General features: G+C 45.7%; 1 protein-coding gene across 4 annotated transcripts; it reads left to right on the top strand.

Moving 5' to 3' along the window:
• The first annotated feature begins 1314 nt into the window (after positions 1-1314).
• On the top strand, positions 1315-13191 carry TBXT (T-box transcription factor T). Of its 4 annotated transcripts, none has more exons than XR_010305517.1 (8): positions 1315-2112; positions 2288-2552; positions 3112-3246; positions 3920-3981; positions 4074-4135; positions 5058-5234; positions 7271-7343; positions 7659-7734. XR_010305517.1 is itself a non-coding variant. In XM_064158227.1 (8 exons), exons 1-8 carry the CDS (start codon positions 1907-1909, stop codon positions 11105-11107), a joined length of 1308 nt encoding a protein of 435 aa, XP_064014297.1. In that variant the 5' UTR covers positions 1315-1906; the 3' UTR covers positions 11108-13191. The 4 variants fall into 4 exon arrangements, 3 of the variants coding, with proteins under 3 accessions (XP_064014297.1, XP_064014298.1, XP_064014299.1); XM_064158227.1 differs by lacking the exon at positions 7271-7343 and adding an exon at positions 10840-13191 and having other exon boundaries at positions 7656-7788; XM_064158228.1 differs by lacking the exon at positions 7271-7343 and adding an exon at positions 10840-13191 and having other exon boundaries at positions 7659-7788.
• Positions 13192-13437: the final 246 nt, after the last annotated feature.

Below are 13437 nucleotides of genomic sequence, written 5' to 3' on the forward strand. Positions count from 1 at the left end.
CAAGCAGCAGGCGGCAGGCACTTAGGCAGAAAGAGTGTAATGAACTTTAACTCAGGAATTATTCTAAAGGGATAATAATTTTTCGCGTGTTTCTGGGCAGTGGTTGAAGAGAGCTGGTGTGCGGAATTTAACATGTCAGGTTGAAGGGGAAAAAAAACTCTGCGGAGCTGAGCAAATTAATGAGTCACCGATGGCGCGGCGTAATGAAAATACAGCCGTCAGTCGTAGCTCCCAAAACAAAGAAACCGAAAATCATAGAGGAAGGCTTTGGTTTATTTGAAGTGCAGACACGCTCGGGCTGCTGCTCCGCAGTGTGCAGAACGTGGAAAGGCAGGGGTGTAGACAGGGGGTGCAAGCGGGGCGTGCCTGCTCAAGAGTCGGTGCCCAGACTGGAACACTGTCCCGCAAAAGGAACCCTTTCAGCGCGCCTTCCCCTGGCAGCCCTGACTTTCAGCTCCTCCTGTTCCCAGACAGCTTGCCCGTGTAACTCGTGGCACTTTCTCCAAAACTCTTAAAACTCGGCAGCGACAGTGAGCAGTGTTTGGAGAGATACGAGATGCCAGTTAAAACAAACAAAGAAACAAAAATCCCCTCAAACCTTTATTTTTACACCGCGCTGCTTCTTTCCTCTTCTCCTTTGCTCCCATTTAAAGAACTTGCTATTGTTTAAAGGAACCCCATTGAACTATTTCCTGCTCATTGTCACCTCTCTCCCCCTCGCCCTCTATCCAGGGATTCTCACGGAAAGGTAATAAACTGTTTCCCTCACACCACAGACCGCCGCAGCCGCGGAGAATGGCGACGAGAGGGAGTGTTTCAAAACAGCTCTCCTCTCCCTTGCTCCATCTCTTGCTTTTGTGCCGAACAGCCCCCAGAACAATTCAGCCCGATCCAAAGTTGGAGCCGTGAGGCTCAGACTCGAAGCCTGGCGCAGAAACTCGCGAGGATTTTTTCTTGTTGAACGAATCGCCCCCCTTGGATAAAGACCCATTTTTTAAAAAGAATGTTTTCATTTAGGTGTGATGGCTTGAAACCACCGCGGTCAATTTTAGCGGCTGCGAAGGCACTGCCTGTGTAGGCGGTGGGAGGTAAACTCTGCGCCCTTCTCACGCGTGGGCTCTTATGCTCGCTGGGGAAATGTTGGCAGAGGTTGCCCTTCATGTGCCAGGTTTCTGGTCAGCTGTTTTACAGCTTTTTTTTGGCTGAATTTTCCAGCAAGGGTTGTCGTTGCTCACTGCAACCTTCACTTCAGCAGAAGCACCGCGACTCATGACGAGAAAGCGTGGAAAGTTTGCGGGGTCGGGGGAGGGCGGGCAGCCTGCGAGAACCTGCAGAAGACTCTCAATATTTTTCCCTAAATATGAACCCACGGTTGGGGAGGTGGGGTGTCTTCCACTCAGGAAGCCTGAAACCAGACCCGAGGGCTTGCTGTGGCGGGGCCGGTGGCCCCGCGGATGACGGCTGCGGGGAGGCGGAAGGGTGCTGCGCGCAGGTTATGAGGCTGTTGCTGAGATGGGCCATTTCCTCCGCGGCTGATGGAGCCTCAGCCCGGCGGCTTTGATAGAGGTGCAAACATTTGGGGACAGATTTACATAAAATAGCCGCGTTTAATCCCGTGGGCTGCAATTAACATCACAGGCTTCTTCGGACACCGTTGTGATATGGCCGCAGGCAGCCAATTGGAAAGGCCAGACGGCCAGATCAAAGCAGCCGTCCGCCAATCAGCAATGCCCCCCTGCCGGCATCGTGATGTCACCGGGGGGGTGTTTATGGCGGGGTATAACAGCGGCCCCTTGCCCGCTCCCGCTCGCTGGGGCCGCTGAGGTCAAGTGGAGTCAGTCCCGGCCCCGCCGCAGCTTGGGGCTGTGCCAGGGCGGCTGCCCCGCCAGGCGGGCGCGGGGCCAGGATGAGCTCTCCCGGGACGGAGGGCGCGGGCAAACCCCCGCAGTACCGCGTGGATCACCTGCTGAGCGCCGTGGAGAACGAGCTGCAGGCGGGCAGCGAGAAGGGGGACCCGACAGAGCGGGAGCTGCGGGTCGCGCTGGAGGACAACGATCTGTGGCTGCGCTTCAAGGAGCTCACCAACGAGATGATCGTCACCAAAAACGGCAGGTAGGGGTGCCGTGGGCTCCGCGCCCTCCCGCCGCCTCTCACCCTGTCGTCCTGCACATATCCTCCTGAGGGGATGGGGAGCGACGGGGTTTCGGTGGCGGCGGCCGCCCGGGTGAATTGGGGGAGGGCAGGGGCTGCCTCCCGCCGTGCCTCGCGCCTCCGTGTCGCCCTGCAGGAGGATGTTCCCGGTGCTGAAGGTGAGCGTATCGGGGCTGGACCCCAACGCCATGTATTCCTTCCTGCTGGACTTCGTGGCGGCCGACGGCCACCGCTGGAAGTACGTGAACGGAGAGTGGGTGCCGGGCGGAAAGCCGGAGCCGCAGGCGCCCAGCTGCGTCTACATCCACCCCGATTCGCCTAACTTCGGGGCGCACTGGATGAAGGCGCCTGTCTCCTTCAGCAAAGTCAAACTCACAAACAAGCTCAACGGCGGCGGGCAGGTAAGCGCCAGTAGCGGCGGCGGGATATGCCCCGGCACTGCGCCGCCTTCGCAATGCTCTGCGGGGCGGTACCAGCCCCTCCGCTCCTGTCCCTGCGGGGCGGCTGGGCTCTTCCGAGCCAGCGCTCACGCCCTTCTTAACGCCGGGTTTTAATACCACTGTTATCAAACGTGCCGGGATGGGTTGCGCTTCCTCCCCCGTCTCAAACTGCGTTCTCACAGCAGAGAGGGTCTTTCCACCGAGGATGGGTACCTTGATGCTCTCACTTAAAAAAAATAAAATGTTTTTTTCTGGTCTGAGCATCTGAGAACGTCAGCAATGCAGTAGACACCTCTTGTCAGGTTTATCACCTACATGTTTGTGACTGCGTCAAAGAATAGGGATGAGAGTAACTAGGCAAAAGTGTCCGACTACAGTGTTCACTTTCCCTTGTCGCAGCTTCAGTTTATTGGTACTTGTTGCCTCATTCTTCTCTGCTGGAAAGACAGATACTTTAAAACCTGGGTACTCTCTGTGCTCGCCTGTCTCTGCCACTGCTTACCTATCTATTTGCTCATAGATTATGTTGAACTCTCTGCACAAGTACGAGCCGAGGATTCATATAGTGCGAGTGGGTGGCCCACAGCGGATGATCACCAGCCATTCCTTCCCAGAGACCCAGTTTATAGCCGTGACGGCCTACCAAAATGAGGAGGTATGCACAGCAGGGGAAAAAAAAGATTCAAGTACCGAGAGGTTTCAAGTGGCAAAGTGCATGTTACACAGGGCAAAATAATGGATCTCATTTTTTCATTTTTTTCTGTGCTTTGCTTGAAGCCAAACATAAAATACGAATGAAAGATAGGTAAAGGCCCTCTGAATATGTAATTGTACAAACTTCTGATCACTGTTTGCCTCAATATATACTGCAAATTCATTTCAGGAGAACAATTCTGAAAATATTCTCTGGGATAAAAAACACAGTAGGAAAGACAGTCATCATTTTCAGCTACTCAGTGAAATAACTGGAGGTGCTGTTTTCAAAACTGGCCTTCGCCAAAATGCCCCCTGATCTTTATTAAATCTGTAAATCACTGATCTTGTTGATGTCCATTCTGCTCTGTCTCAAAATGTGAAGCTTTTTACAGCTCTGCCTTTATTAGCTGATAATAAACCAAGGCAATTCAGTCTCTTCCTAGCCCTCTGCTACTACTTCAGACTTTAGGGGCTGTTTAATAATGTGCACAGATTCCTAGTATGGGCCAAATCTTATTTCTTCGAATCTGTGATTACACTAATTTCGATGGATAGTCCTAATTCAAATCCTAGTATTTGCATGATAATGAATGGTGCTACTTGCCAATAAAGATATTTGTTATTGTTTTTAGATCACAGCTTTAAAAATCAAATACAATCCATTTGCAAAGGCATTTCTTGATGCAAAAGAAAGGTGAGAACTCCTAAGCCTATTCTAAAGTGATGATTTTTTTTAACTGTTTATAAAGCATTTTCTTCACTGATTTGACATGGTTTCTTTCATAGAAGTGATCACAAAGACATGATGGAGGAAGTGGGAGACAACCAGCAATCTGGGTATTCTCAGTGTACGTTTCCTTTCATTCTGCACCATGAGCATAACTTTAATCTCTTCCATCTCATCTATTAAGACGAGCTTCAAGAATGATATTTGCTGTCTGGCTTGTTAGTTTGTAGGGAGAATAACATTATCAGTCCTCATGATTGTGTTTCATGTAGGTTTATGATCATATAAACACTACAATATATGTTTGTGTCATTGCAACTTCTGTATTACATTCAAAATCCTTTAATAGAATCTTGGAGTTTACCTTCATGTCCAAAAAGTCAGCTGCCTTTGTATATGAGGGCAGCAATATTCATATGGATATGGAGACAAAAGCTTATTTCAAAACATGTCAGAAAATTATTGACATTCTATTTTTGTTTGAAGTACTTTAAGGGGGCATTTGTTGGTTTTGGGGGTTTCTTTCCAGATTAATAAAATGTGGATTTCTGGCTGAAGAAATTATAGCCAAAAATATCTGCAGCCTATGAAGGGGGGAAGTTGAGCTGCAGAAGGAATTACTTTTGTTTCAGTGAAAATACTTAAATTTTAAGAGGTCTTAGCAGTCTGAGAAACCTCAAACCCTATAGATTGAGACTGCCAAGGAGCAGTTTAAAACGGAAGACTACGCTATTATTTAGCACACACTACCTATGTAAGGGTTTAACCATTTCAGGGTTTCCTTACTGTGACTGTAATTAAATGCTGATTTAAAAAATAACTTTAATTGGAGGCTTTTCCTAAATTGTCTAATTTTCCTTCATAAGATTGCCTAAATTGTAAAGATCCAGATTTTTCAGCCGCGTTGAAACAGTTTCCTTTCCTGAGTGTTTCCTTGCTGATAGACAACTGATTGATCGGTAGATTGATTTTTATCCCCTTGCTGTGATTCTTTACCTGGTTGCATTATGTACCTGTCTTACAAACTCCTTGCTTCCCCACAGTAGGTAGTTGGCTTATACCGGGGACTGGGACTCTGTGCCCACCTTCCAATGCTCACCCTCAGTTCGGAGCCCCCCTGTCGCTCTCCTCTGCTCACAGCTGTGAAAGATACTCATCGCTGAGAAGCCACCGTCCTGCCCCATATCCCAACCCCTACACTCACAGAAACAATTCACCAAGTAAGTCTGATGTTGCAGCTCTGTAAAACAATGGGAAATGAGCTGAGGGATGCAAGCTTTGAGCAGTGGGCACTTCGGGCAATGCGACAGCAGCTGAGGTCTCTATCTAGCTCAATTTGTGCAGAGGGCTTGAGGCCAGCACTGCAAAGAAACAGGGCTGATGAGTACATGCATCCATGCATCTTCAGTCTCTTCATGATGTGAAAACAGGGTGTGTAGGCCTGTCTCCTGCTATCTGATCTGGTTTTATTGGAATGGATTTATTATGTGCTCTTGAATTCCTGTAACCACTGAGCTTAAACTTGCCCTTTTTTTTTTTTTTTTTTTGGTTAAGTTTCAAAGCAAGGATTTTAACCATTAGTTATAGGCAATGCAATGAGATTAGGAATTCTATGTTTGCTTCTGGTAGTGTCACTTGTTATTAATATGTAATAATTGAGGACCTGATTCAATTTGCTTGACTGTTGCTGTAGTAAACATCAAGTGCATTAAGGTTGCTCATAGTGAATGTGCCACAACTGGATACACAGAGACAATATGGAGCAGAGTAAACTGAAGAGCTATTTAAAACTTGTGCTTAGAAATAGCCAAAGAGCTCGAGGCTTAGTAGCTTCACAGGATCACAGGATGTTAGGGGTTGGAAGGGACACAAGGAGATCATCCAGGCCAACTCCCCTGCCAGAGCAGGACAATCCTATCTAACACAGATCACAGAGGAACACATCCAGACAGGCCTTGAAAGTCTCCAGAGAAGGAGACTCCACAACCTCTCTGGGCAGCTTGTTCCAGCACTCTGTGATCCTTACAGTGAAGAAGTTCCCCTTTGTGTTGAGCTGGAACCTCCTGTGCTGCAACTTACACCCATTGCTCCTTGTCCTATCCCAGGCAGCAGTGAACAGAGCCTGTCCCCCCACTCCTGGCCAGCCCTCAGATGTTTATATACATTTATTAAATCCCTTCTAAGTCTTCTCTTTTCCAGACTAAAAAGCCTCAAGTCCCTCAGTCTCTCCTCATAAGCCATGCCCTCCAGTCCCCTAAGCATCCTCCTAGCTCTCCACTGGACCCTCTCCAGCAGACCCCTGTCCCTCTTCAACTGGGGAGCCCAAAACTGAAGGCAGTATTCAAGATGAAGTCTCACCAGGGCAGAGTGGATGGGAAGGAGAACCTCCCTTGATCTGCTGGACTCTTCCTAATACACCCCAGGATCCCATTGGCCTTGGCCACGAGGGCACATTGCTGTGCCATGGGTAACTTGTTATCCACCAGGACCCCCAGGTCCCTCTCCACAGGGCTGCTCTCCAGCAGATCACCTCCCAGCCTGTACTGGTGCAGTTTATTATTCCTTCCCAGATGCAGGACTCTGCACTTGTCCTTGTTGAAGCTTAAGCCATAGATACTTTAAGGAGAGGAGAGAAGGATGTTTTTAATAGTGGGGTTTGAGGTTTGTTTGTTTGTTTGCTTGGTTATGTTTTGTGGACAAGGTTTGCAGTAATTTTGGGTTTGTTTGGTTTTGGTTTTCTTCTGGTAATGGCCTGTTAAACCTTTTTGCCCTTCAACTTATGTAGATATTGGTGGTTCCCATTAGAAAGAAAGAAACAGTTTGAGTTGTGAAGTAACACGTGGGCTTCTAGATGCAGCCTGACCAGTCTTCTGTGTAGCTTTGTAATACACTTTAAAGTGGAAAACTGCCTTGCTGGGGACTTTTCTTGCATCTTTGAAATTTCATGCACATTTTGCCACTTGAAACAGAAGGAAAGAATGAAACACCTCCAGTGTTCCTTCCTGTTTTCTGGTTCTCAGCAAGGAACCTCTTCTTCCTTTAGCCAGCTGTGACAGCAGCTTCTTTCTTACTCTGGATGGCTGCATAGGATTCCTTCCTGGTGCCTCTACTGCGTTGACCAGTTTTGGTCACAAGCCCCAAGAAGTCGAAGTTACAGTCACTCCTAGTAATTCCTGAGGCAGACTTCAGAGCCTGTGGTGACATGCTTAGCTCAAAACTGAGTGACAGTATTCACCGATATGCTGTTATTATCCAGGGCTGTCAGACTCTTAATGCCAATGGAGATGACTGGGATAAAGAAGATCCCCTGGAAAAGTGATTGAGATAGTGTAAGTAAGAAGCCCACCTCTTCCTACAGACTAAATAAGGAAGCATGGGCTGAAACAGCAGGCAGTTTCAAGACAGCCTTTTGGCCATAGATGCAAATCAAGACTGAAGTTGTGAGATGAGCATCAGCAGGGACAATGCCAGGGAAAATGTAAGCTTGACACAAGTGGTAGCAGACCTCAGTTTTCTCTGAGTGTGTAATTTTGTAACGCAGTAATGGCAGGGAAGGGGTATAAATGTGTATATTGTGTTTGATTACAAGATCATTATTTGGTCTGATGCTAGTGTGTTTAAGTGTTTGCTTATTTTCTCAGCAGCCTATGCCGATAACTCCTCTGCCTGCCTTTCCATGCTGCAGTCCCATGACAACTGGTCTTCTCTAGGAGTTCCCACACACACAACCATGCTGCCCATGAGTCACAGCACTGGCACAGCTACCAGCTCCAGGTAGGAGTCTGCAGAGGTGTGTTGACTCTTTCTACAAAGAGAAGGCTGGAAAAGGAGATAAAAATTCACATGGCCATGTGTGAATCATTAGCTAACTAGTGAGGGCACTTAGATGCTCCAGAAAGGGCTGTGGAGCATCTCTCTTATGAGGAGACGCTGAGAAATCTAATGTTTTTTGGCCCAGAAAAGAGAAGACTGATGTGATGGTTTGGGTGTTACCCTCACCCCCCACACTTAAGAAAAATCACCCAGGCTAGACTCAGCCAAGCCTGGAAATTAAAGAATGAAGCTTTATATTTACATCTTAGCACCATATACCAGAAGGTATTTACAATATCTACAGCTATAGACAGAAATAGACAAGTTGAAAAGTAATACAGAGACACAACAGCCCTCCCAGAAACCAGAGTCCCCAGGAGGGGCTCCCAGCCACCCTTCCACCTCCTTTTCATCCCTCTACCTTATCCCAGACTTTGCCCTACGTCCAAGGTGAGTTTGGAGAATTGGCCAGGGGGGTTAGGAAGCAAAGGAATTAGACAGAAAGTTAGAGATAGAAAGGAGGCAGCCAAAGCCAGAGAGCAACTCTGTTATCTATCTTTATGTTCTTGTTTCTATACATCTCAGCAAGCCTGTAAGTGCAGCAGACATCACCATTGTTTCCTTTTCACAGCCTATAAGCTAATTCTTCTCACCAAAATATTCTAGCTAGTTTCAAACTAGCACAACTGGGATGGGATATTATCAATGCATATTAATACTTAAAGGATGGAGGTCATAAGGATGGGGCTGGGCTCTTTGCAGTGGTGCCCAGTAACAGGACAAAGGGCAGTGGGTACAAACCAGAACACAGGAGGTTTCACTTGAACTTAAGAAAGAAAACTTTACTTTGAGACATATGAAGCACTGGAACTGGCTGCCCAGAGAGGTTGTGGATTCTCCTCTGGAGACTTTCAAAACCTGCTTGGGACATGTTTATGTGCAACTTGGTCTAGGTGAACCTGTGTAAAGCAAAAGATTTCATAGAATCATAGAATCAACCAGGTTGGAAGAGACCTCCAAGATCATCCAATCCAACCTAGCACCCAGCCCTGGCCAATCAACTAGACCATGGCACTAAGTGCCTCATACAGGCTTTGCTTGAACACCTCCAGAGACAGCAACTCCACCACCTCCCTGGGCAGCCCATTCCAATGCCAACAACTTCCTCCTAACATCCAGCCTAGACCTCCCCCACCACAACTTGAGACTGTGTCCCCTTCTTCTGTTGCTGCTTGCCTGGCAGAAGAGCCCAACCCCACGTGGCTACAGCCTCCCTTCAGGTAGTTGTAGACAGCAATGTGGTTACCCCTGAGCCTCCTCTTCTGCAGGCTAAACGAGCCCAGCTCCCTCAGCCTCCCTCATTTGGACTAGATGATCTCCATAGGTTCTTTCCAACTCCTAACATTCCGTGATTCTGTGACTATTCACAAGGAAAACAGACTGAAGAAAGATAAATACTTGTATTTTCTTTTCTAGTCTTGGAAACACAGATACCTGTGACAGCAATATTTGATTGATTAAGGATTGCAAATCAGCTCAATTGATTTTGAGGCTGGCCTTTCATCTTTCCTAAGAACAATGCTATTTTTGTGAAGTTTCTTTTTGCTGTCTTTCATTTTATCTGGTCACTGCTTTCCCAGCTGTCTGTGCTAATTCTTTTTCTGCTACAAGCAAAGGGGCAATCAACTGTAGTGTGAAGAAAGGGCAAACGGGGCAGTGAGTCTTTCCTTAAGCACTGCCACACAAGCCAGCACAGCATGGTGAAACTCTTTGCCATTTTGTGATCCTATAAAGGTACCTTTCTTCCTCTTTGTACTTATAATGTTAATTAAACTTTGGGATCCTCTAGCAGAGATGTAGCTTATTGTCAGTCTTTTTTGGAGCTAAATTTGAAAATCCAAAGAGTTACAGATAAGGTGGGAAAATCTTTGCTATTAACCACAGAGGGATGAGGTTTTAGGCACCTTGCTCAGCAATTCACACTTCCTGCTCCATTTGTGGAAAGCATTATGATTTCAACCATGCACATGGTCACTCAATTGCTATTCAGACTGAACATACGTTCAGTTTTGAGCATATGTTAATCAAGTAAATGGGGTCCTCCTAGCACTTATTTCTATGTCTGACTCCCAAAATATATATTTGGAAAGATGCAAACTCCACTAAGTAGAAATGGAAGTGAGTGACCTCAAGAAAGGCATTTTTGCCACCTTTTTTGGTCTAAATTCCCATCTGTAAAGTAATACTATTGTATCTATTTCATTAAGCTAGAATCACAGAATCATAGAATCAGTCAGGGTTGGAAGGGACCACAAAGATCATCTAACCCTCTGTCGTGGGCAGGGACACCCTACCCTAGAGCAGGCTGCCCACAGCCTCATCCAGCCTGGCCTTAAACACCGCCAGGGATGGGGCCTCAACCACCTCCCTGGGCAATCCAGTCCAGCCTCTCACCACTCTCATGCTGAACAACTTTCTCCTCACACCTAACCACCTCCAGCTTTGTTCCATGTAAATGCTTGGAATCAATGGTTAGAAAGTGTTGTGTAGTTGATGAACAAAGAAGGATAAATTGCTGTCTGGAGGCATCCATTCTTCTCTGACTCGATTTAAACCTGCCCGGATTCAACACCTTCTGTGCCCACCCACCTCTATCGCATGCCTTCAGCCTGAGGCAAGGGTATGGCATGGCTCAAGAGTCACCTTTCAAAAACCTCTGTATTTTTCAGCCAGCCTGTTCATTCCTCAGCCTAGTGTAAAATTTGCTAGCATACCTAGCACTGGAACCTGCTGTTAGAAAACAGGAACATTATGTTTATTAACGGTATGCCACGAATATGAATCCTGCCTGGCCACCTTTCCTACTTTACAGTGGCTGGGAGAACTTCCTAAAGAAATTCACTGTCTCAGGCTAATGCACCCAGCCTGGGAGCTGCATCATGAGCTGAGCAACTGCCAGTAGGCACCAGAGTCACTAACAACTTGTTTTATTTATCACTTTCCCTCTTTCAGTCAGTATCCTAACTTATGGTCTGTGAGTAACAGCACCATCACGCCGGTGTCTCAGTCGAGTGGGATGTCCAATAGCCTGAGCTCCCAGTTTTTGCGCAGCTCTCCAGTGCACTACACTGCCCTTTCGCACCCAGTCACTGCCGCCGCCTCTGCCTCCCCGCTGTACGACAGCGGAGCACCCACGGACCTGCCCGACAGCCAGTACGATGCCTCCACACATGCCAGGCTAGCATCCACATGGACACCTGTCACACCCCCTTCCATGTAAACCCTTTTCTGTAAGACAGACTTTTTAGCTACTGAATTACTTTACAATGCTTAATCCTCAAGGAGGAGGAAAAAGAGATGTGAAGTAAATTATAGACAGCATCTGCCCTGCTTTGTGTAGAGCATCTACATTATACCTCGTTACAGTGAACAGTGCATCACTGACTTCATGTAGAGTTTACAAAACCTGGTGAGTGTGCAATTCTGAGAGCAGATTCACTGCTTTTAAACTTTCTCTCTCTCTTTTTTTTTTTCTTGTAAGTTTGATAGACAACTTTTAAGATTCTTTTACTTAGATTCCAAATGTCTCAGGGTTCTGATGTATTTGGACCTGAAGTTTTGCATTGTTCTTGAGTAAGTTAACTTCTAACTGGTTTTCAGTTGATTTTTCTAATGGCAAAACTTAGCTATAGTTGTGAGAAGACTTTTATTAACTGTCTAGTTAGAAGCATTCTGAAGTATGCACAAATGTAGCTGAGGAGTGAAGATTCTGGAAAATCATGTGCACTAACACGTATTTGCCTCACAAATACGTTGTGTTCTTAACTGTATGATTATTTCCTTGCTGCTGAATTCATGTCAAGACAATCTGCAAGAGCTACAATCTTCCTAAATAAACCCAGTATCCATTTTTTAAAGTTGTGATATACCCCAAAGCCTCCTTTTAGAGACAAGTTGTACTGTTTGGTTATATAAATTGACTGGATTTGAATCTGCCTGGGTCCAACACCTTCTGTGCCCACCTGCCTCTATCGCATGCCTTCAGCCTGAGGCAAGGGTATGGCATGGCTCAAGAGTCACCTTTCAAAAACCTAATTTTTCAGCCAGCCTGCTCATTCCTCAGCTTGGTGTAAAATTTGCTAGCATACCTAGCACTGGAACCTGCTGTTAGAAAACAGGGAGGTTACATTTATTAATGGTGTTTAATAAGAAGCCTTATCAAAAACATTTTCAAACCTACTGAAGAAAATTACTTGTTTTGTGGTTTGATTCCCTCCCCTCACCCCCTTCTTCTTGTGTGTGTGTGTGTGTGTTTGGGTTTTGTTTGTTTGTTTTTGTTGTTTGGGTTTTTTGTGTGGTCTCCAGCTCAGGCCTTAAGGGAGGGAATTCAACACCTGGGAGAATTTGTTCTAATTTATTTTCTTTCAATATTGTACTCTTTTGGTTTATATTTATTATTTGGTAAACTACAACTTGGTTTTCTACATGTTGAGATGTGTAAATAATCCCTCGACCTGCAGTGTACTCTTTGTAAGACAATCATATGTGGTGTATGTCACCCAATGGCACACTGAACAGTAGGGTTGTAAGCAGTTCACTTAAATGAAGGAGGGAAAGATCTAGCTATGAATAATTGGGGAGGAAAGTGAGATATGCTGAGTTTTAAAATACACTGACTGCTTGATTTGCTAGAAAGATCAAGTCTTGAGAAAATACCTTCTTCAGGACTGATATTAAATCATATGTTCCAGATTTCTAAAGCAGGCTAATCCAAAACATTGACTCAAAGAGTGCCCTTGGACATGTCTCTTTCTCCTACTGACTCTGCCAAGTACATATCCAGAGGAAATTGAACTGTTTTGCATAAGCCATAATAAATAACTTTAATAATGAAGTGCTTAATATAGTGAAGCAAAATTCTCTATCAGGGATTTCCATGAATAACTCCATGATGTGTGAGCTCATGTGCTAGAGCAGCAACTTTAGCATGAAAAAAAGCAAATATTTGCCACCATTTTGGTCTCTTTGACATCCTATGGGCAGGTCCCTGCACCTAGAAAGACTTTGGCAGGGCTTTCCCCCTGCAGAAGGATTTGTATGTGACTGCAGGCTGTGGTCTTCTGGAGGTAGTCCAGCAGGAGACAGCACCAGAAGCAGATGGCTGCATGACCAAGTTTTCTGTCAATATGTAAATGTTGATCTAAGTTCTCCTATTTTATTGTGAAGGTGAATTGTGTAAATTATGTAAGTGCATTATTATTTAGACTATTTGGTAGAAATCAGCAGCCTGTTTCATTGGGATTTCATTTGTATTTTGGAAGTATTTAAATTGAAAAAAAAAAAGAGTAAAGATTCTTAAATCAAGTCAATGACTGATTTTTCATTTGTTGGGGGTGGTGGGAAAAGTGAAACAAAGATGTAGTGAAGCTAGAATTGCTGACCTTCCATGCACAGTTTCACCAATGTTTCCTGCTGCACAGCAGCTTCCGGCTGTGAGCAGTGTTGAAAGTTTTTTTTATGAGCAAATTAGTAATGAAGAATTTTCAAAAGATCTCTTGAGATGCTGCATTTTCCTCATTCACTTCTCCACACTTTTTCTTTCACACCTTT

This window comes from Pogoniulus pusillus, chromosome 18, assembly GCF_015220805.1.
Source record: "Pogoniulus pusillus isolate bPogPus1 chromosome 18, bPogPus1.pri, whole genome shotgun sequence".
Classification (NCBI taxonomy): domain Eukaryota; kingdom Metazoa; phylum Chordata; class Aves; order Piciformes; family Lybiidae; genus Pogoniulus; species Pogoniulus pusillus.

What these genes read in the sequence shown, in the direction of transcription:
- TBXT (XM_064158227.1), top strand. Translation starts at nt 1,907, where the DNA reads ATGAGCTCTCCCGGGACGGAGGGCGCGGGCAAACCCCCGCAGTACCGC. An exon ending in GCAATCTGGGTATTCTCAGT is followed by an intron (nt 4,136 to 5,057) that starts GTACGTTTCCTT and finishes GCTTCCCCACAG; the next exon opens with TAGGTAGTTGGCTTATACCG. An exon ending in GGCACAGCTACCAGCTCCAG is followed by an intron (nt 7,789 to 10,839) that starts GTAGGAGTCTGC and finishes TCCCTCTTTCAG; the next exon opens with TCAGTATCCTAACTTATGGT.